Raw genomic sequence first — 24,563 nt, 5'->3', positions numbered from 1 at the left:
GCACAAAAGGTAAATATTGCTGTGCGTGGAGTTTGGGAGCTGTCAGCGATGGATCCCGGAGGCTAAAGAGGATGGACAACGCCTTGCTAGGATCCAGAGGCTTCCCCCTCTTCAGATAAGTATCCCCCAGGGGGTGTTTCTTACATTACAGATTTCCTCAAGTTTTCAGAAGTGAAATGCTAGCTGCAAGTATTATTGCTCGTTAGATGCCCGGCTCCTGTCGTTTTTGCAAACTCTAGTTTGCCTAACTTCTCTGCTTTCACACTAACCTTACAAACTTTGTGGATCCTTTTTCCCTAATGCAGATCACCATGTAGTGGGCAAAATTATGCTTCATAACAATGACAGCTAAGCCGACTTTGCAGGTGTCAGACATTCATAGGGTTCTCCTGTTTTGATAAAATTTTGCCATTGAGCTTTGCATACAGTATTTCTGCTTTGCCAAGTTGACCTGTACTACATCCAGCTGTGTGAACGCTCTCATTGGGTTATATGTCCAAGACAAGGAATGTTGTTGCTTGGCTCATGTGAACTAGACCTGAGGCACTATATTAAGCACGCTGATGATGATATGCAGTAGTCTGCTAAAAATCATTTAGTTGTATATGGCTGGCCTAAATGGAAAATGACTTTATTCTGCACAGTAATAAATATGTTTTGTTTTACAGCACGTTTGAGAGACCAGATCGCTAAAAACACACAATGGCTGATGAAGATTGGGAGTCCGAACTTGATAATGCACCAGCTGGTGGTGGTCAGCAGTATAGCAGCGTGGTATGACTTGTGCTTAATTAAATATTCTCTGTTTAGTTACGGGCTGGTTGGTGCAGATGGGTGTCTTGTTTCAAATGCTTTTCTGAAAGTGCTTAGGAAAGCATTTGGCAGCTTTCCACGGAGTCTCCCGGCGATTGTTTTTGATCCTTGTAGGGGGACATGAAAGCACGGCAGTAAATGATCCTGGAGGCAACGTTTTGCTTTCAGGATTGCCTAAATGCTGGGCAGACAAGAAAAATCAAGAACGACGCACGACATTTGCATACATGACTGTAGGCATTTGTGCCGATAGCTGTCCATTCATTTTTTTCCTTGGGGCTTCTCCCAGCAACTTGATGTCTTCTGAGTCCCACGCCGCAGCTCCAGTACTCCCTGCTGGCCACCCGTGAAGCTCGCCAGTGGGTCAGCTGCAGAAGAGCGCACTCACATCTGGCTAGTGCTGTGCTTGCAGACAGCCAGATTCCTGTACATGCACAGAAGCTTTATGGGCGGCCAAACTATTTCTTAAAAATCCTTTCAGAAAGACACACAGGAAGAGTAAATGCTTTACTGTACAATAGCAATCAGCAAAACTGAACTGGAGCTGCATTGCCAGTCAGACAGGGGTTAGACCCTCAGCAACAGAGGGAGCCGGTGGATAGTCAGGTGATTGGTCTTGTGTTCATAAGGGTAGATTAGCTGGTGCTTTCTCTGACTTCTTCATGTGATTGGTGGAGGAGTTCGCTGTTGTCTAAGGCAGGTGGCATCAGTTTTTGGCGCTGGAAGACTTTTAGCAATCCCAGTCAGAAAATAAAAAAAGTATTAGACTTTAGGGCCGGTTCACATGGACACTTGGCGGCGATTACCGTGGGAGTCTGATACAACGCTCCCATTCATGTGAATGGTAGCATTTATATCAGCTGTTCACCATTTATCCAATTCTGATTTGCCCCGTCCCAAACGACCCTGGAAGCCGCTTTAGGGTCGATTGACCACCGCATCTTAGTCTCCCTGTGGGGATGAAAATTGCCGATCGTGTCGGGATGCCGCCAAAAGCCCGCGCAAGCCCCTGAATGAGACTCTACAGAACGGGACGCAGGAAGACAACGGTCTGAACCGGTCCCTCAGTAGCTACTGGATTGTCTAATTAGCTCCTGGTTTTTAGGCTCTTCCAATAGCTAATTCAAGGTGATAGAAATCCTATTCACTTCATGACGATGCTCTTGTGTGGTGATGCAGCGCCTAAAATATGCAAAACCATTTTTGGGAATATGATGGAACTTGTTAACCTCACGACTGGTCTGCATATTTTCTTTGCTAATTTTTATTTTTCTTCATAAGGAGCCGGTCCAGAACAATAAATGGAATTCTTTTTCATGTAAGTTAATGCTTAAAATGCTGTCTTGGCTAAAAGAAATTGATTTTGAAATGTATTCCTCTATTGTGCGCATCATTCATCACCCATGTGCATATCATAGAGTACTACAGCATCGCACAGGGGGGCACTGGTACCACTACACATCACACATGTGCATATCATAGAGCGAGTACTGTACTACCACAGCATCGCACAGGGGGGCACTGGTACCACTACACATCACACATGTGCATATCATAGAGCGAGTACTGTACTACCACAGCATCGCACAAGGGGGCACTGGTACCACTACACATCACACATGTGCATATCATAGAGCGAGTACTGTACTAGCACAGCATCGCACAGGGGGGCACTGGTACCACTACACATCACATATGTGCATATCATAGAGCGAGTACTGTACTACCACAGCATCGCACAGGGGGGCACTGGTACCACTACACATCACATGTGCATATCATAGAGCGAGTACTGTACTACCACAGCATCGCACAGGGGGGCACTGGTACCACTACACATCACATATGTGCATATCATAGAGCGAGTACTGTACTACGACAGCATCGCACGGGGGGGCACTGGTACCACTACACATCACATATGTGCATATCATAGAGCGAGTACTGTACTACCACAGCATCGCACAGGGGGGCACTGGTACCACTACACATCACATGTGCATATCATAGAGCGAGTACTGTACTACCACAGCATCGCACAGGGGGGCACTGGTACCACTACACATCACATATGTGCATATCATAGAGCGAGTACTGTACTACGACAGCATCGCACGGGGGGGCACTGGTACCACTACACATCACATATGTGCATATCATAGAGCGAGTACTGTACTACCACAGCATCGCACAGGGGGGCACTGGTACCACTACACATCACATATGTGCATATCATAGAGCGAGTACTGTACTACGACAGCATCGCACGGGGGGGCACTGGTACCACTACACATCACATGTGCATATCATAGAGCGAGTACTGTACTACCACAGCATTGCACAGGGGGGGCACTGGTACCACTACACATCACATGTGCATATCATAGAGCGAGTACTGTACTACCACAGCATCGCACAGGGGGGCACTGGTACCACTACACATCACATATGTGCATATCATAGAGCGAGTACTGTACTACCACAGCATCGCACAGGGGGGCACTGGTACCACTACACATCACATATGTGCATATCATAGAGCGAGTACTGTACTACCACAGCATCGCACAGGGGGGCACTGGTACCACTACACATCACATGTGCATATCATAGAGCGAGTACTGTACTACCACAGCATCGCACAGGGGGGCACTGGTACCACTACACATCACATATGTGCATATCATAGAGCGAGTACTGTACTACGACAGCATCGCACGGGGGGGGCACTGGTACCACTACACATCACATATGTGCATATCATAGAGCGAGTACTGTACTACCACAGCATCGCACAGGGGGGCACTGGTACCACTACACATCACACATGTGCATATCATAGAGCGAGTACTGTACTACCACAGCATTGCACAGGGGGGGCACTGGTACCACTACACATCACACATGTGCATATCATAGAGCGAGTACTGTACTAGCACAGCATCGCACAGGGGGGCACTGGTACCACTACACATCACATGTGCATATCATAGAGCGAGTACTGTACTACCAGAGCATCGCACAGGGGGGCACTGGTACCACTACACATCACCCATGTGCATATCATAGAGCGAGTACTGTACTACCACAGCATTGCACAGGGGGGCACTGGTACCACTACACATCACATATGTGCATATCATAGAGCGAGTACTGTACTACCACAGCATCCCACAGGGGGGCACTGGTACCACTACACATCACCCATGTGCATATCATAGAGCGAGTACTGTACTACCACAGCATTGCACAGGGGGGGCACTGGTACCACTACACATCACATATGTGCATATCATAGAGCGAGTACTGTACTACCACAGCATCCCACAGGGGGGCACTGGTACCACTACACATGTGCATATCATAGAGCGAGTACTGTACTACCACAGCATCGCACTGGTACCACTACACATCACATATGTGCATATCATAGAGCGAGTACTGTACTACCACAGCATCGCACAGGGGGGCACTGGTACCACTACACATCACATATGTGCATATCATAGAGCGAGTACTGTACTACCACAGCATCGCACAGGGGGGCAATGGTACCACTACTCATCACATATGTGCATATCATAGAGCGAGTACTGTACTACCACAGCATCGCACAGGGGGGCACTGGTACCACTACACATCACATATGTGCATATCATAGAGCGAGTACTGTACTACCACAGCATCGCACAGGGGGGGCACTGGTACCACTACACATCACACATGTGCATATCATAGAGCGAGTACTGTACTACCACAGCATCGCACAGGGGGGCACTGGTACCACTACACATCACATATGTGCAATATCATAGAGCGAGTACTGTACTACCACAGCATCGCACGGGGGGGGCACTGGTACCACTACACATCACATATGTGCATATCATAGAGCGAGTACTGTACTACCACAGCATCGCACAGGGGGGCACTGGTACCACTACACATCACATATGTGCATATCATAGAGCGAGTACTGTACTACCACAGCATCGCACAGGGGGGGCACTGGTACCACTACACATCACACATGTGCATATCATAGAGCGAGTACTGTACTACCACAGCATCGCACAGGGGGGCACTGGTACCACTACACATCACATATGTGCAATATCATAGAGCGAGTACTGTACTACCACAGCATCGCACAAGGGGGCACTGGTACCACTACACATCACATGTGGGGCTCATCATTCATCACCCATGTGCATATCATAGAGTATTAAAGCATTGCACGGAGGGCTCTGGTATCACTACTCATCACATATGTGGTGCAAATCTTATTTTAACAAGGTTATGTTGTATTGATGTGTCATAAAACATCCAGAAAGCAGGTCCGGTACCCTCCTGAAACACTATGGTTACCACTGCAAGCCCCTGTTGATCTGCTTCATAACCTACCAGTGTGGATAGCAGAGTGTTTGAGCCTGGTGTCCCCAAGGCACGGGGGTAACCTCACAGCAATGATTTTATTAATGCCACAAGTTCATTAAATTGGGCTTAAACTTTATACATGAACATAAAGGTCACCCTTGCAATAAATGTACTATACCGGTATCACTTTCTTCTGTATCCGAAGCCCGGCACCACGTTAAATACTTTACTGTATATTCATCTGAGGTGATCTATTTTGAGCTCACTTCTGCTTGAAAAATGCAATTGCTCCTTATATCGATTTTACTTAAAAAAAAAAAATTCCACTTTCCGCGCTTCAGAAATGAGGAACTGCAAGCTCCAACAGGTACTTACTCCTGGCTAATAATCGAGGGGGTGGCAATGATTTATATTCCTTTCTAATCAATGTAGAATTTATTTGCAAAACAGCTTCATTCAGATTTATAGGAAGCTTTAACTGAAGAAAAAATTGCCCAGTTACTTACCTGGGGCTTCTTCCTGGTCTCTCTCCATCATCCCACACTGATAGATTCCCCTGTTGTCACCTTCCGTGCACTGCATGTGCGTGGTTACTTACCTCATTTCCTCCATCGAGGTTCCCGTTGAATGGAGCATTCTGCACTTGCGCATTAAGCGAAAATATTACTACGCATGCGCAGAATGCTCCCGGCCAGCGGGCGCTCAATCGAAGAGGCACATGGCTTGCGGGACACATTTTCTTTTCTACGCATGTTTAAGTGAGCTCTGGCATGTTTTCACATATTATCCTAGTCTGAAAGATAAAATATTGTAGTAAGACTTGCTATGAATTAAATGCTATGCTATTTTATCCTTTTGAGAGTCCTGTTGTCTGTTTTTAGCGAACACAGACGTCAATGAAAACTTTGGATCATCCGACTTTGGCAGTAGAAGAGGTATAGTGCATTATTTAATGTTTTTTTTTTTTTTATTCAAATTTTTATTGAGAAGTAAAAGCTTGTAACAGAATGTACTGCAAAGTAATAAAGCCATTGAATGATGTATACACTCATTATCAGATAAAACAGTTATAAAACATAATGCAGGTGCGTACCAGGGTATCCAATATCACAGTGTCTATATAACATTATCAGAGAGGCCTGGTTGTGGGAGTTTACCAACTCCCAAACAAACAACCAGTCTACATGTGGATAGTCCTGGGGTATAAAAAATTACCAGATAACTCCTCAAGAGATTTTTTAAATATTATTTAAGAGAGATGCCCCCAAGGTGGGAGAAAAAAGAAGGGAAAGAAGGAGAGGATAGAAGGATAGGAAAAAGAAGAGACGAGTGTCTGGGCTGAATCTTAAATTAGGAGATTATAGAAACCGAGCAAACCTGGGGTCCAGTAGGCCCAAAATTAGTTCTCAATTAGCCATGCTCAACCTACAAATAATGGGGATTAAACCTATGAATAGTATCCGACAATTGGGCTGAGAGATATTCCATTTTATAAACATAGGACACTCTAGCCAAGAATTCCTGTTTGGTAGGGCAGCTAGAGCTTTTCCAGTGCAGAGCAATTAAACACCTAGCAGCTGTCAAGTAATGATTAATCAATCTTTGGCTATGTGCTCTAATTTTTGGAATTGGTTTTCCCAAAGCACATATCCAAGGATCTCGGGGGATCTCAATATCAATCTGAGAGTGAATAGTATCTATAATCATAGACCAGTATTCCTGTATTTTTGGGCAATCCCAGTATACATGATACATTGTACCAATTTGGCCACACCCGCGCCAACATAGTGGAGAAACTGTAGGATAATATTTATGTAAACGTTTAGGAGTTCTGTACCATAACATTAATATTTTATAAATATTTTCTTTCGTTGTAACACATAGCGAGGTTTTAGCAATATTAGACCAGATCTTTTCCCACTGTTTTAAAGTAGTGGTTGTATTGCAAACAGTGTCCCAATACCTCATATATTGTAATTGGAAGTCCAGAGAGTCCTTAGTAGGGTTATTGAGCCAAGTATAGAGCTGTGAAATGATTCCTTTTGAAGTGGGGCCCATCTCCCAAATTCGATCAAAATCCGATTTTGTGGGAAAAGTTAATGTTGGAGAAATTGAATAAAGAAAGCTTCGAATTTGAAGGTATTGCAGAAAGTCTGAATCCGTCAGATTCATTCGTTCTTTCAGAGCTTGAAATGTAGCCAGGCGTTTGGTGAACGGGTCCAGAACATCCTCAATCCAGAGTACTTGATTAGCTTTCCAGTGTGAGAAGGAGTACTCTGGAATTCCAGGTAAAAATTGTGGGTTTCCAAACAACGGTTGAAGACTTGTATTTTTAGGAAATAAAGTTATTGATCTGTGTAGACGATTCCAGAGCTTGTGATTGAGGTAAATATTTTAGTGCCAGAAAGTACAGTGCAGTTTGTGTTTAATAGAGCCGAACTAGGATGCCATGGTAAAAATTGTTGAAATTCTAGTTTGGCCCAAGGGGCATGCGGGGCCTTAGATCCCCATGCTAACATCTGTCTAAGCTGACAAGCTATATAATAATTGTAGATATTTGGGACCGACAGACCTCCAAACTGCCTTTGAAGCATAAGAGTGCCTCTAGCTATCCTTGGTGGTCTATGGTTCCAGATAAAATGAAAAAGCTTCTTCTGTAGAGGTAAAAAAGAAGAACGTGGAATCCATAAGGGCATAACAGACATTAAATAAACCAATTTAGGCAGAGAATTCATTTTGAATGATGTCATTCGACCTATCCATGAAATGGAGTATGAATCCCATTTCAAAAGATCCCTACTGATTTTCTGAATTGTTGGAGTAATGTTCAGCTGTACTGCCTCCTTGGTGTTTCGGGGAATAAGAACCCCTAGATATCTTAAAGAGACTCTGTAACAAATTGTTTATCTTTATTTCTTCTATGCTATAAGTTCCTATGCCTTTTCTAATGTGGTCTGGCTTACTGCAGCTTTTCCTAATTGCACAGTAGCTGTGTTATCTCTGTTATATGATCTAATCTTCTCTCTATAGTCGGCACAGTCAGGCTGAGGCAGTCAGACTGGAATGTGCAGGGCTGCTTGTGATTAGCTAGAAGCTGTACACACCCCCTGCAGGCTCTGTGTGACTAACACACTCTGCTTAGCTGAGCCTATTAGAAGCTGGTTAGTTTGTTTGTAAACACTGCCTAAAACTGGCAATTACAAGCCAGGTTTGCAGCAGAGAATGGCAGAAACAGCACAGAGGGGACCAGGAGCACATAATGAATAGAATGGTATGCTTTTTATTGTAAGAATTTCAGAGTATAGATTCTCTTTAATGAATTTGATTGGATCTTATAGGCATATCTATCTTTTAATGAGGTGGTTTCCAAGGAGGACATATAAAAGAGTAAAATTTCTGATTTTGAATTATTAATTTTATAGTTTGAATTGTGACCATACTCCTGTAATTCCTTCTGTAATATTGGTAAAGAGAGCAAGGGCTTGGACAATGTCAGGAGGACATCGTCTGCAAACAATGATAGTTTATAAGTAGAGTCCCCATGATCTATACCTGTTATATCAGGGTTGCCCCTTATCCTAGCAGCCAAGGGTTCAATAGATAGCGCGAATAATAAAGGGGACAAGGGGGCAACCCTGACGAGTGCCGTTTGAAATAGAAAAATAGTCATGTGGGTTCGAATAGGGTATTTTTAGAGCCACTTTTGGGGAGCAGTACAGCTTGAATATCACATTAAAAAAAATTCCAGAAAATCCCATTTGAGAGAGACATTGGTACAGAAAAGGCCAGCTCAAACGGTCAAAAGCCTTCTCTGCATCAAGGCTAAGCATAACCGAGGGTATCTGTTTATGGTTAATTAGATTATTTAATGTTTTAAAGGACGTCTGTCATGAAAAAAAGTAGATAACTATTCACGGATATCACTGAGTGATGTTGTATCAAAAAGCATTAGGGTTACTTCAATTTACTCCTTTTTAAACATAAAAGTATTTTAATCAATATTTAGAGTGACCGATCAGGATTCCTGGATCATGTTAAATTAGTAGGGAACATACATTTCACCTTAAAGTGAAACTGAAGAACGTAATAAGTGTTTCACTTATTTGGGTCTTCTGCCAGCTCCGTGCAGCCTTCCTGTCCTGTGCCGTCCTCCATGATCCTCCGTTCTTTCTCCGCATTCCAGCCTGCAATACCGCCCGTCGCTGTTAGCGCAGGATGCTATTGGCGGGCTGGAACGTTGAAAAAAAGATATGCTTGGCTCGGGGAGCTCAGGTGCAGTCAACGGTAACAAAACTAGCTGGCAGCAGGAGAATGGAGGATTGTGGAGGACCGGTGTGGGGCAGGAAGGCTGTACGGGGGCTGGCAGAAGCCCCAGGTAAGTGAAACACTTTGTTTTATTACGTTCTTCACTTCCGCTTTAAATTTCAGTGTGCAGTTATCCTAGAATAATTTACCTCTACATGTGGTTGTGTTCTCCCCAGAATTTTTTTTCCAGCTGGGTGGCATGAAAAAGTAGCTGGGCGGGGTGCGAGGGGGCAATGCAGAGCCCGGTGCAACTCTGCTTACAGCAGAGGAGGATGAGAAGAGCCGATGATAGCCAGGTGCTTACCAAAATTAGCCGGATGCAGCAACCAGCTAAAAGAGCTTGGGGAGAAAATTGTGGTTTAACCCTACTCTGTACCCCTGCCGTTTTAAATGTCCGTAATCCTGCTGTGGTGGCGGATAAGAGAGAAAAGACCCTGTGATTTGTGACACCCCCTATACAGGCAAGCCAAATACAGCTGCTCAATAGCGAAGCCGGTAAAAAGGACGATGCAACAGAGGCTGTTATAAAAGCCGCGATTTGTGACAATGGCCTCAATTCACTAAGATCATGCTGGAGATAAGGCAAGAGAAAACTTACCTCCACACAGTAAGATTTATCTTATCTCTTCATTCCTTAAGTTACCTCCTCTGTAGTTAATTTACTTCCTCTGTAGTTATTTTCACACCCAGTTAGTCTGAAGCGAGAATAAATCTCGCTTCAGACCTCATAGATAGCAGGGGCATGTGTGCCCCTGCTAAAACGCCGCTATCCCGCGGCTTAACGGGGGTCCCTTCACCCCCAAATCCCCCTACGTTCACCTGGGTAGCGCTTCCTGTTTGGTGCAGGGCTAACCACCGCAGCCCTGCCCCACGCGCGTCTGTCAGCGCGTATCTCCGCCTCTCCCCCGCCCCTCTCAGTTTTCCTTCACTGAGAGGGGCGGGGGGAGGCGGCGATGCGCCGCTGATAGACACGACTGGAGGCAGGGCTGCGGCGGTTAGCCCTGCCTCCAGGAGCGACCGAACGTACGACCAAGTCGTGCGGGGAGGGATTTGGGGGTGAAGGGACCCCCGTTCAGCCGCGGGATAGCGGCGTTTTAGCAGGGGCTCACATGCCCCTGCTAACTTTAAGCTCTGAAGCGAGATTTATTCTCGCTTCAGAGTCTCTTTAACAGCCTGTCTTTGACTCTGGACTTAAGGATTGAAGAGTTAACTTAAAGACAGAAGAGTTAAATTTAGGTTTGCCTGAGGTAAAATGTTTCCTGAAAACTACATGCCTTATCACCATGGTAACAACTCTAGAAACGTTGTTAAAGACAGGAGATAAGCTTAGCGAATTGAGGCCAATGACCGGTTTGGGTGCCTGCATGTGCCCAATAAAATACTGGGCATCGGGGTTACCTGCTATTTGGGGGGGGGGGGGGGGGGGTGTTAAGATTAGGCATTGGAAAAGGGTGAGTTTTGTGTGATAGTTAGGTCATCTGTAAAGATTGCCAATGTTTAACTATCAGAATTTAATAGAATATCAGTAATTTTACTGAGATTCTACTAGTGGTAATTCTCTGCACCCTTTTTTCTAAGTGCCTTTATTACATGTATGCCTCAATAAAACTTTGTTAATGAAATTAGACTGGTTGCCCTGGCATTCATGTATGTGGATGTGCGTCTGTCCTCCACTCGCCTTGTAAGAGCTGAACTCAGTCATGGGGTTCCTGTCTGAGAAGGTTTCCTTTTTCACATATATACATAGATAAATAAAGCAGGATTACTGACTTTTCTAATGGCTAGGGCAGAAGAAGGATCAGAATAGGGTTAAACCCAGTGTGAAGGAATGTTCTAGGATAACGGCATACAGCTGTGTAAGTGAAATGTATGTTCTCTATGACTTCCATTTGACCCAGGTCTGTCCAGGTCTCTTTTATTTGCAAATTAGGGAGTTGTTTACAATAACCACAGGACTACTCAATACATTATTTTATTACTCAAGTTAAAATTTTAGGTTTCAGCTTTGCAGGGTCAAATTGGTTCATTTTCAAGCAGCAAAAATATGCGCAATCCTGCAATTACTTTTATACATCAGGGAAGAAAGTAGAGGTGAAATCAAACTGAAAATAGAAAATAATGAAGGCGGAAAGAATACCTTTATGAGACTAAACATATTGCCTGGCTGGTCTTGCTTATCCTCTGCCTCTAATACTTTTAAGGTGGCCACACACCATACAATTTTTTAAATATCTTTCCAATTTAAGAATTGCAATAAATTTTTCTGAGCGGTCTTATTTTTGAAATGATACAATGTACCACACACGATGTTCAATTTTACCCCAATTATGAAAAAATTATTTGAAACTGACAAAATTGCTAGGGTGTGTACATTAACCCTCCTGACGGTCTATTAAAGAGACTCTGAAGCGAGAATAAATCTCGCTTCAGACCTCATAGATAGCACTAGCAGGGGCACGTGTGCCCCTGCTAAACCGCCGCTATCGAGACTCTAAACGGGGGTCCCATCACCCCCAAACCCACCCCCGCAAGACTTGGTCGCAGATGGAGGCAGGCTAACCGCCGCAGCCCTGCCTCCAGTCGCGTCTATCAGCGGTGCATCGCCGCCTCTCCCCCGCCCCTCTCAGTGAAGGAAGACTGAGAGGGGCGGGGGAGAGGCGGAGATACGCGCTGACAGACGCGCGTGGGGCAGGGCTGCGGCGGTTAGCCCTGCCCCAAACTAGGAACCGCTCCCCTGCTGCACCGAGGGGATTTGGGGGTGAAGGGACCCCCGTTTAGCTGCTCGATAGCGGCGGTTTAGCAGGGGCACACATGCCCCTGCTATCTATGAGGTCTGAAGCGAGATTTATTCTCGCTTCAGACTCTTTAAAAACCGCCAGGGGGCAGCGCAGCTATTTTTTGAATTTTTTCTTTTTAAATCATGTAGCGAGCCTAGGGCTCGCTACATGATGGCCGCTGTGCAGCGGCATCCCCCTACCCTCTTCGATCGCCTTCGGCGATCAGGAAATCCGTTCAAAGAACGGGATTTCCTGGAGGGCTTCCCGTGGCGACGGGGCGAAATGACGTCAACGGCGTCTAAGGGAGTCCCGATCCACCCCTCAGTGCAGCAAAAAAAAAAAAAATTGTGCAAATCGGCTCAGCAGGGCCTGAGAAAACCTCCTGCGCGTCTTACCCCGAACGTAATACCGCCAGGAAGGTTAATAAATTGACAATCCAACACACACCATACAATCTTTAGAAAGATTGAAGAAAAATATCTGGCATTCCGGATCGATTAAAATCGAAGAAAACTGGAAATCCGATCGGATTTTTCAGTCGAATGAAAAAAAGAGATCCGATCGTTTTTATTGAATTGCCGTAAAATCAGATAATTTTATTGTATCGTGTCCACCTTTAGACACGGACTCCAAACAAGCATGTAGATCAGATGTTCCTTGCATGTTTTTTTACAGGTGTGTGATGCAGATTCTACAGCCAAGGAGATCAAGGCTGCCAGGCAACTTGTACATTAACCACTTAACGACCAGCGGCCATTCCATGTCAGTTCATGGAGGGAGTCTACGTGAACAGCCTGCGAGCCTCCGATCGCAGCTCGCAGGCGAAATGTAAACACGCAGGGAAGAAATCACCGGTGTTTACGCCGCACGGCACTGCTGTTACAGCAGCATGTAAAGGAGATCGGTGATCCCCGGCCTCTGTTTGGCCGGGGATCGCCGCCGTCTGATAGGCTGAAGTTTATCAGAGGCGGTACAGGACGGATCGCCGTCCTGTACCGCCCATAGAGGGAGGGGAGAAAAGCGCTGCGGAGGGGGGCTTTGAGGAGCCCCCCGCTACACACAACAAGCCGGCGGCGATCAGACCCGACCCCCCCCCAGCAGGACATCCCCCTGGTAGGGAAAAAAGTGGAGGGGGGGGGAAGTCTGATCGCCCTGCCTGCCACACGATCTGTGCTGGGGGCCTGAGAGCCCAAGCAGCACAGATCATACAATACTCATGCGGTCCTTAAGTGGTTAAATTGTAGATAGTTTCTCTATAAGCAGGGTTGTGTTCCTTATGTTAAAGCGGATCCGAGATGAAGAACGAACTATAACAAGTAACTTGTCTATATATCTTATCTAAAGTTTAGTTAGTTTACACAGCAAATTTAGCTGCAAACAGCTTCAATAGAATATGATTATTTCTTCCTGTGATACAATGACAGCAGCCATGTTGTTTGTAAACATTACAAACAGGCAAGCTTATCTGCATCTTCTGTGAAAAAAACCTAATCTCCTCCCCTCTGCCTCTGAAATCTCTGGCTAGTAATACCTCCCCCTCCTCCTGCCCAGACTAAGCTCCCATGAGCCCTTACTACTGGCAAGGCTCTCTGAAAAACTGGGCGAGGCTTGTTTACTTTATAGGGAATTAAGAGTATTAAAACAAAAAAGTATTTGTTGGCTTGAGGAATGCCCTATAAACAATAGGAACACAATTATGCAATTAATAAAAGTTCATCTCGGATCCACTTTAAATCGGATCCGAGATGAAAAACTAACCATAACAAGTAACTTGTCTAGACTCTAGATATCTTATCTAAAGTTTACACAGCAAATCTAGCTGCAAACAGCTTCAGCAGTATATGATTATTTCTTCCTGCGATACAATGACAGCAGCTGCTCTGTCTGTACCTCTACCCCTCAGCCTGTGAAAACTTCACTCTCCTCCCCTCTGAATTCTCTGGCTAGTAACACCTCCTCCTGCCCAGACTGAGTTCCCATAAGCCCTTGCTACATGAGTCTGAGTTCCTTGGCACTGGAGGAGCTGTGGATGAGGTTTAGTTTATATTGAATTGGGTATTAAAACAACAAAAAAGTATTTGACTTGAGGAATGCCCTATACACCACATGTAAGGAACAGAATTATGCAGAGAGTAAAAGCTTATCTTGGATCCACTTTAAATTCATGGTAGCTTATTTCCTTCACATTTCAAAATACTTCACAACATTTTTCTTTTCTGTTTGTTGCATGCTACTGAAGTTTGTTTTCCATCCAGAGAAAAAAAAATTCCACAGTGATTCACCTTGCCAGCAGTAAATGCTTCGATGTTAAAATTTAAATCAGCGTGAGATACGACTTTACAACGGGCAAACATTGACCTTTTTTAAAGATAAATTGTAGAAAGTTTTTCTATAAACAGTGTTGTTACTTATGTTGAATTCATGGTAGCCAATTTCTTTCCCATTGCAAAATATTTCACAACATTTTTTTCTGTTGTGTTACTGAAGTTTTTATTTTTTCCTTCAGGAACTAGATCTGATAGAGGTGGCAGAGGTAAGACTTATTAAAACCTGCTTCCATATGTATGAGTGCTCTCAACCCTTACATAAATCCACAAACTGCTGTTTTGTGACGGAGGTATCGTTCAATTCGACATTTTTGTAATTTTTTTTTCTTCCTTATAGGCAATAGAGGTCGAGGTGGATCTGGCAGGTTTAATAGAGGTAGGTTTTTTTCTTCTAGTGTTTTAAATTGATTCGTGGCATCATCTGGGGGGTTGTTTGTAAAACATGGTATATGTAAAACAAATATGCCTCAGGACTCTGTACATCAACTGGTACAGGAGAGTCCCAAGTTTGCTGACATTTTAGCCAAGGTGTTAAAAATGAGTAAAGGAGTCTACTAATTGTATGTGTAGCTAATTACTTCTGCAGCAGAATTGGAGGTTTCTAGGCAGTATGTACTCAAAAGAAAGGAGATCCAGGTTTTGTAATGAGGTGGAATGTCAGCATTGGTCTGTCATAGGGCTGCACGATTTTAGGGAAAAATTGAAATTGCGATTTTTCTCTTAGAAATTGCGATTTCGATTTTTTTCACGACAGGAGGAGGAAGTGCACTGTAGACGCAGCGAACACTACACAATTAGAGGGAAGGTCCAAGCAGATGTATTTTTGTCTTGTCATACCTTCTTAAAGGGACACTTAAGTCAAACAAAAAAAATGAGTTTTACTCACCTAGGGCTTCCAATAGCCCCCTGCAGCTGCCCGGTGCCCTCGCTGTCTCCCTCCGATCCTCCTGGCCCCGCCAGCAGCCACTTCCTGTTTCGGTGACAGGAGCTGACAGGCTGGGGACGCGAGTGATTCTTCGCGTTCCCAGACACATTAGCACACTCTTTGCTGCTATATGATATATGCTATAGCAGCATAGATGGCACTATTGTGGCCAGGAACGCGAAGAATCACTCGCATCCCCAGCCTGTCAGCTCCTGTCACCGAAACAGGAAGTGGCTGCCGGCGGGGCCAGGAGGATCGGAGGGAGATGGCTAGGGCACTGGACAGCTGCAGCGGGCTATTGGAAGCCCCAGGTGAGTAAAACTCATTTTTTTTTGTTTGACTTAAGTGTCCCTTTAAATCCTTACCTTTAGCATGTCATGCCTGTGTAATTCATATCCCACTCCACAGCAGCTTTGATCAGCGATTCATCACCCGACCTCCGAGGTCGGGTGCACTGACCCGGAAAGCCATATAAGGAATGCAGGCACAGTTTGTAATTTATGACTGTGTGGGACGCAGCGCAGAACACCGGAATGTTGTGGAACGCAGGCATCGGCAGCTCTCTTTGCTTTTTATGTCTCGGAGCACTGGGCTATTTTTAGCCCTGCTCGGACACACCTGCCGTTCACACTTTGCTCGCTTTCTCAGACACCGATAAGCTGTGCTGGGAGCTCGCACACTGCAGGGAGGAGGTAATAGGCAGACAGATAATGGGGGAAAATGATGCAGTGTGAGGGCGAACACCACGTGTTCCTTGCCCTCAGCTGTTCATTGTGCAGGACAAGTCCTTATGGCCCATACTCACGGGCTACAAATGTCGCCGCGGCGCGCGCGTGTTAGAGCGACAGGCCGCCCGTGAGTATGCGGCGTTGCACGGGCGCGCACCCCGAACTGTCGCTCGTCGCTGATGTTGCCGGGCGATTGAACCGCTCAATCGCCTGGCGACAGTCTCCGCTGCAACTGTCGCTAGTCCGCGTGAGTACGCGGACTAGCGACAGCAACAAGATAAGTAATACATTGGGCTTCCGGCGGGAGGAGGAGCAACAGCGACAGCTTCCGCCGCATCAGTTGCCAGGTCCCTCCGCCGTGTGTATGCGGAGGGACCTGGCGACGAGCTGTCGCCGGCCTGTCGCGAACAAGCTCACGTGTGCTGGCGACATGCCAAAAAGTTGCCCGTGAGTATGGGCCATTAGTCTCTGCGCCTGCGTGCCGCCATACAAGTGCATTGATAGAGGAAATGCACCGACTAATCTACTTCCGGGTCACCTAGAAATACCGGAGCATTTTACTCCTGAACGGAGGGGGTAAGAGGGAATAAATTATAGCGATTAGAGACAGCTGTTCAGCCTGCACAACGGACGCATTGAACGCAGAAAAACGGCCGCAATAAAAAAAAATCGCTGCTCTGACAATACTGAAATCGTCTTAGCGCACATCGCGATTTCGATAAAAAATCGATATATCGTGCAGCCCTAGTCTGTCAGCTGCAATATTATTTTGGATTTGTGCAGTGCCAACATTTTGGTTTTACAATGAAGGAATATACAGTACTGACAGTCGCAAGGCAATGGGTTACAGATAAGCAATTGAACAGGTCAGCGATGCATCATACAGGAAGGTGGACATATCTAACACTTTACACATCAGTAATAAAATAAAAGGTGAAAGAGCCCTGGCCAAATGAGATTAAAGTGTACCTGAGATCTTGGAATCAAAAGATTTTATACTCACCCGATTCTTCCTCCAGCCCTCACCATGCAATTAGTGTCGGTAATCATCCTTAGTTGCGCCAGTTGTTTCTTGTGCATATGTGGGGATAGGCCACGCATGCACAGAAGAGCCGACTCGTGTGACAGAGCCAGATTACCAGCACTAATTGCGGCTGAACGGAAGCACTCGGGAGGACGACCAGAGGTGCGTTGGTGCTCATGGGGTTGGAGGACGTCCCGGGTGAGTATGAAATTTGATTCTGCAATCTCGGGTACACTTTATAGTTAAGGGGTAGAGTGATTGGTAGGTAGAGCTGTGTACAAAGAAGTGGTTGGTGGGTAGGTATACGGTAAGTTTTCAGGTTCTGTCTAAACAAAAAAGTGTGGGTGTGTGACAGATTTTGGAAGGGGAGTTTCAGTGAAGTGGGGACATTGAGTAAAGTCTTTTATGTACACATGACAAGTGACTAGGAGAATGGAGAGGAGAATGTTAGTAGAGGGGCGATTGGGGGTGGGGGGTTCACTGGAAACTGTAGTTAAAGTACAAGCGACACCCATGCTAACCTAGTAATAAAAAACAAAAACACATATATAAGGAGATAAATACTACTTCTTCTTACATAACAGATGTATTGTGCTATCCACGTAATGATTCCTGTGAATTTTATAAAGGAAAAGCAGAAAATCCTATTCTAGGCAGTGGCCATCTTGCCAAGATAATGCTGACATCATATCCTCCCTGACTCTTGTTCCCCCCCCCTCCCTTCTCTTGCTCATTGTGTATTCATTAGCTACCCTCCTCCCAGAGTCTTATTTTTATTTACACATCCAATCACTGAGTCACATCAGCCTTGCTTGTAAACACAAGTGATCAGCTAGGCAGGGAAATAAATGGAAGAGGAGGAATATATTATAGATTAAAAGAACTCCCAGCATTCAAAAGAACTCCCAGCATTCAACTTTTTGGCACTAGGACCAGTGTTCCTAAAGTATGTGATAACTCCAAACCATAACAGCAGAAAAAGTTTTGAATGCAGGATTAGCATCTTTATCACTTAACCCTCCTGGCGGTATAAAAAAATACGCCAGGAGGCAGCGCGGCAGTTTTTTTTTAATTTTTTTTTTTCTATATCATGTAGCGAGCCCATGTAGCGAGCCCAGGGCTCGCTACATGATAGCCGCTGCTCAGCGGCATCCCCCCGCCCTCTTCGATCGCCTTCGGCGATCTCCGATCAGGAAATCCCGTTCAAAGAACGGGATTTCCTGGAGGGCTTCCCCCGTCGCCATGGCGACGGGGCGGAATGACGTCACTGACGTCGGGTCGTCATTGGGAGTCCCGGGCCACCCCTCGGCGCTGCCTGGCACTGAGGCCAGGCAGCGCACGGGGTCTGGGGGGGGGGGGCCGCGCGCCGCACCGTATAGCGGCGATCGGGCGCGCGGCGGCGGCGATCAGGGTGCTGGCGCAGCTAGCAAAGTGCTAGCTGCGTCCAGCAAAAAAAAATTTAAACAAATCGGCCCAGCAGGGCCTGAGCGGCACCCTCCGGCGGCTTACCCCGAACTATGTTCGGGGTTACCGCCAAGAAGGTTAATACACTTAGACCAGTTGCTGTTGAAATTTGATTTTTATGGTTGCAATACCGCTTTAAAGGACACCTGAGGTAATAGGGAAAATGGAGCCTGGCCTATTTCCTTTTAACCAGTTCGCATTCAGTCGTTTTTCGCTTCATGCATCCGAACAATGTTCACCTCCCATTCATTAGCCTATAACTTTATTACTACTTATCACAATGAACTGATCTATATCTTGTTTTTTCCGCCACCAATTAGGCTTTCTTTGGGGGGTACATTTTACTAAGAGCCACTTTACTGTAAATGCATTTTAAAAGGAAGAATAAGAAGAAAACGGAAACAAATCATTATTTCTCACTTTTCGGCAATTATAGTTTTAAAATAATACATGCCTCCATAATTAAAACCCACGTATTGTATATGCCCATTTGTCCCGTTTATTACACCATTTAAATTATGTCCCTATCACAATGTATGGCGACAATATTTTATTTGGAAATAAAAGTGCATTTTTTCCGTTTTGCATTCATCACTATTTACAAGCTTATAATAAAAAAAAAAAAAGAAATATTTCATCTTTACATAGATATTTAAAAAGTTTAGACCCTTAGGTAAATTTTTTTTTTTTTTTTTTTTTTTAATTGTAATGTAACGTTTAATTGTAATGTTTAATTAAACATTTTATGTGGGTATTTTTGGGAGGGTGGGATTGAAATTGTATTTTTTTTGTAAATATGTGTATTTTTTTTTTTTATTTAACATTTAGTTGTAGTTTACTTTTTGGCCACAAGATGGCAGCCATGAGTTGTTTACAGTGACGTCACTCTAAGCGTACCACGTACGCTTAGAGCGACATAGGAAGCAGAAAAAGCGTAGCTTCCGAGAGAAGCTGTCGCTTTTTCTGCGGGGGAGAGGAATCAGTGATCGGGCACCGTTGCCCGATTCACTGGCTAACAAACCGCCGGCCGGGAGCGCGCGTGCACGCGCGCGATCGGCCGCGTGGACGCGCAGGAGCGCACATGGCTTCCTGGACGTGAGTTTCACGTCCAGGAATGTCAAATAGTTAAACAATGCACATTGCCTGGTCGTCCTGCTGATCCTGTCTCTCTAATACTTTTAGCCATAGACCCTGGACAAGTATGCAGATCATGTGTTTCTGACTAGGGTTACCGCGGTATACCGGTATGAAGATATACAGTGGTTTGATTGTGCGTGGTAATCATACAATGCACAATCTCGTTTTACTGGTTTTTGGGGGGCACGGTGGAGATGAACCGCGACGAGCGCATGAACAGCGGCGGGGATAAGTAAATACTCGCTTGCAGCCTCGTCCTCCACGCTTTACTGGCTTCATTCTGCTTCCTGTTCTTGCCTCACATTTCCCTAAAACAGCGCCCACTGGGCGCTATTACAAGGAGATGGAAGCAAGAACAGGAAGTAGACTAAAGCCAGTACACGCGTGAGGACTGGCCCTGCAAGTGAGTATTTGTAACCCCTGCTGCTGTGTACCCTCCCCCCATACTGCGGGCACCTACATCTATCTCTAGCTACCTATTCTGCAGACATCTATCCTGCCTACATCTAGCTCTGGCTACCTATGCTGCAGCCATCTATCCTGCCTACACGTAGCTCTGGCCTACCTATGCTGTGGCCACCTGTCCTGCCTACATCTAGCTCTGGCTACCTATACTGCGGCCACCTATCCTGCATAGCTCTGGCTACCTATGCTGCGGCCAGGTCTACACCTGGCTCTGGCTACCTATGCTGCGGCCAGGTCTACACCTGGCTCTGGCTACCTATGCTGCGGCCACCTATCCTGTCTACACCTGGCTCTGGCTACCTATGCTGCGGCCACCTATCCTGTCTACACCTAGCCCTGGCTACCTATGCTGCGGCCACCTATCCTGTCTACACCTAGCCCTGGCTACCTATGCTGCGGCCACCTATCCTGTCTACACCTAGCTCTGGCTACCTATCCTGCCTACACCTAGCTCTGGCTACCTATCCTGCCTACAACTAGCTCTGGCTACCTATCCTGCCTACAACTAGCTCTAGCTACCTATCCTGCCTACAACTAGCTCTGGCTACCTATTCTGCAGCCATCTATCCTGCCTACACCTAGCTCTGGCTACCTATGCTGCGGCCACCTATCCTGCCTACAACTAGCTCTGGCTACCTATGCTGCAGCCACCTATCCTGCATAGCTCTGGCTACCTATGCTGCGGCCAGGTCTACACCTGGCTCTGGCTACCTATGCTGCGGCCACCTATCCTGTCTACACCTAGCCCTGGATACCTATGCTGCGGCCACCTATCTTGCCTACACCTAGCTCTGGCTACCTATCCTGCCTACAACTAGCTCTGGCTACCTATCCTGCCTACAACTAGCTCTGGCTACCTATCCTGCCTACAACTAGCTCTGGCTACCTATCCTGCCTACAACTAGCTCTGGCTACCTATCCTGCCTACAACTAGCTCTAGCTACCTATCCTGCCTACAACTAGCTCTAGCTACCTATCCTGCCTACAACTAGCTCTAGCTACCTATCCTGCCTACAACTAGCTCTGGCTACCTATGCTGCAGCCATCTATCCTGCCTACACGTAGCTCTGGCCTACCTATGCTGTGGCCACCTGTCCTGCCTACACCTAGCTCTGGCTACCTATACTGCGGCCACCTATCCTGCATAGCTCTGGCTACCTATGCTGCGGCCAGGTCTACACCTGGCTCTGGCTACCTATGCTGCGGCCAGGTCTACACCTGGCTCTGGCTACCTATGCTGCGGCCACCTATCCTGTCTACACCTGGCTCTGGCTACCTATGCTGCGGCCACCTATCCTGTCTACACCTAGCCCTGGCTACCTATGCTGCGGCCACCTATCCTGTCTACACCTAGCCCTGGCTACCTATGCTGCGGCCACCTATCCTGTCTACACCTAGCTCTGGCTACCTATCCTGCCTACACCTAGCTCTGGCTACCTATCCTGCCTACAACTAGCTCTGGCTACCTATCCTGCCTACAACTAGCTCTAGCTACCTATCCTGCCTACAACTAGCTCTGGCTACCTATTCTGCCTACAACTAGCTCTGGCTACCTATCCTGCCTACAACTAGCTCTGGCTACCTATCCTGCCTACAACTAGCTCTGGCTACCTATCCTGCCTACAACTAGCTCTGGCTACTTATCCTGCCTACAACTAGCTCTGGCTACCTATCCTGCCTACAACTAGCTCTAGCTACCTATCCTGCCTACAACTAGCTCTAGCTACCTATCCTGCCTACAACTAGCTCTGGCTACCTATCCTGCCTACAACTAGCTCTGGCTACCTATGCTGCAGCCATCTATCCTGCCTACACGTAGCTCTGGCCTACCTATGCTGTGGCCACCTGTCCTGCCTACACCTAGCTCTGGCTACCTATACTGCGGCCACCTATCCTGCATAGCTCTGGCTACCTATGCTGCGGCCAGGTCTACACCTGGCTCTGGCTACCTATGCTGCGGCCAGGTCTACACCTGGCTCTGGCTACCTATGCTGCGGCCACCTATCCTGTCTACACCTGGCTCTGGCTACCTATGCTGCGGCCACCTATCCTGTCTACACCTGGCTCTGGCTACCTATGCTGCGGCCACCTATCCTGTCTACACCTAGCCCTGGCTACCTATGCTGCGGCCACCTATCCTGTCTACACCTAGCCCTGGCTACCTATGCTGCGGCCACCTATCCTGTCTACACCTAGCTCTGGCTACCTATCCTGCCTACACCTAGCTCTGGCTACCTATCCTGCCTACAACTAGCTCTGGCTACCTATCCTGCCTACAACTAGCTCTAGCTACCTATCCTGCCTACAACTAGCTCTGGCTACCTATTCTGCAGCCATCTATCCTGCCTACACCTAGCTCTGGCTACCTATGCTGCGGCCACCTATCCTGCCTACAACTAGCTCTGGCTACCTATGCTGCAGCCACCTATCCTGCATAGCTCTGGCTACCTATGCTGCGGCCAGGTCTACACCTGGCTCTGGCTACCTATGCTGCGGCCACCTATCCTGTCTACACCTAGCCCTGGATACCTATGCTGCGGCCACCTATCCTGTCTACACCTAGCTCTGGCTACCTATCCTGCCTACAACTAGCTCTGGCTACCTATCCTGCTTACAACTAGCTCTGGCTACCTATCCTGCCTACAACTAGATCTGGCTACCTATCCTGCCTACAACTAGCTCTGGCTACCTATCCTGCCTACAACTAGCTCTGGCTACCTATCCTGCCTACAACTAGCTCTGGCTACCTATCCTGCCTACAACTAGCTCTGGCTACCTATCCTGCCTACAACTAGCTCTGGCTACCTATCCTGCCTACAACTAGCTCTAGCTACCTATCCTGCCTACAACTAGCTCTAGCTACCTATCCTGCCTACAACTAGCTCTAGCTACCTATCCTGCCTACAACTAGCTCTGGCTACCTATGCTGCAGCCATCTATCCTGCCTACACGTAGCTCTGGCCTACCTATGCTGTGGCCACCTGTCCTGCCTACACCTAGCTCTGGCTACCTATACTGCGGCCACCTATCCTGCATAGCTCTGGCTACCTATGCTGCGGCCAGGTCTACACCTGGCTCTGGCTACCTATGCTGCGGCCAGGTCTACACCTGGCTCTGGCTACCTATGCTGCGGCCACCTATCCTGTCTACACCTGGCTCTGGCTACCTATGCTGCGGCCACCTATCCTGTCTACACCTAGCCCTGGCTACCTATGCTGCGGTCACCTATCCTGTCTACACCTAGCCCTGGCTACCTATGCTGCGGCCACCTATCCTGTCTACACCTAGCTCTGGCTACCTATCCTGCCTACACCTAGCTCTGGCTACCTATCCTGCCTACAACTAGCTCTGGCTACCTATCCTGCCTACAACTAGCTCTAGCTACCTATCCTGCCTACAACTAGCTCTGGCTACCTATTCTACCTACAACTAGCTCTGGCTACCTATCCTGCCTACAACTAGCTCTGGCTACCTATCCTGCCTACAACTAGCTCTGGCTACCTATCCTGCCTACAACTAGCTCTGGCTACTTATCCTGCCTACAACTAGCTCTGGCTACCTATCCTGCCTACAACTAGCTCTAGCTACCTATCCTGCCTACAACTAGCTCTAGCTACCTATCCTGCCTACAACTAGCTCTGGCTACCTATCCTGCCTACAACTAGCTCTGGCTACCTATGCTGCAGCCATCTATCCTGCCTACACGTAGCTCTGGCCTACCTATGCTGTGGCCACCTGTCCTGCCTACACCTAGCTCTGGCTACCTATACTGCGGCCACCTATCCTGCATAGCTCTGGCTACCTATGCTGCGGCCAGGTCTACACCTGGCTCTGGCTACCTATGCTGCGGCCAGGTCTACACCTGGCTCTGGCTACCTATGCTGCGGCCACCTATCCTGTCTACACCTGGCTCTGGCTACCTATCCTGCGGCCACCTATCCTGTCTACACCTGGCTCTGGCTACCTATGCTGCGGCCACCTATCCTGTCTACACCTAGCCCTGGCTACCTATGCTGCGGCCACCTATCCTGTCTACACCTAGCCCTGGCTACCTATGCTGCGGCCACCTATCCTGTCTACACCTAGCTCTGGCTACCTATCCTGCCTACACCTAGCTCTAGCTACCTATCCTGCCTACAACTAGCTCTGGCTACCTATTCTGCAGCCATCTATCCTGCCTACACCTAGCTCTGGCTACCTATGCTGCGGCCACCTATCCTG

General features: G+C 47.0%; 1 protein-coding gene across 1 annotated transcript in view; it reads left to right on the top strand.

Moving 5' to 3' along the window:
- The window catches only part of DDX4 (DEAD-box helicase 4), a 114,305-nt gene that overhangs the window by 23,719 nt on the left and 66,023 nt on the right, over window positions 1-24,563 (top strand). The window contains exons 2-6 of the mRNA XM_068251234.1: window positions 669-774; window positions 2,095-2,131; window positions 6,072-6,125; window positions 14,779-14,805; window positions 14,937-14,975. Coding sequence (XP_068107335.1) covers window positions 703-774; window positions 2,095-2,131; window positions 6,072-6,125; window positions 14,779-14,805; window positions 14,937-14,975 — 229 coding nt within the window. The 5' untranslated portion in view covers window positions 669-702. The remainder of the gene's footprint in view (window positions 1-668; window positions 775-2,094; window positions 2,132-6,071; window positions 6,126-14,778; window positions 14,806-14,936; window positions 14,976-24,563) is intronic.

This window comes from Hyperolius riggenbachi, chromosome 1 (genome assembly GCF_040937935.1).
Source record: "Hyperolius riggenbachi isolate aHypRig1 chromosome 1, aHypRig1.pri, whole genome shotgun sequence".
NCBI lineage: Eukaryota > Metazoa > Chordata > Amphibia > Anura > Hyperoliidae > Hyperolius > Hyperolius riggenbachi.
Note: the sequence above shows the minus strand (reverse complement) of the source record. Positions and strands in the feature narration are given on the sequence as shown.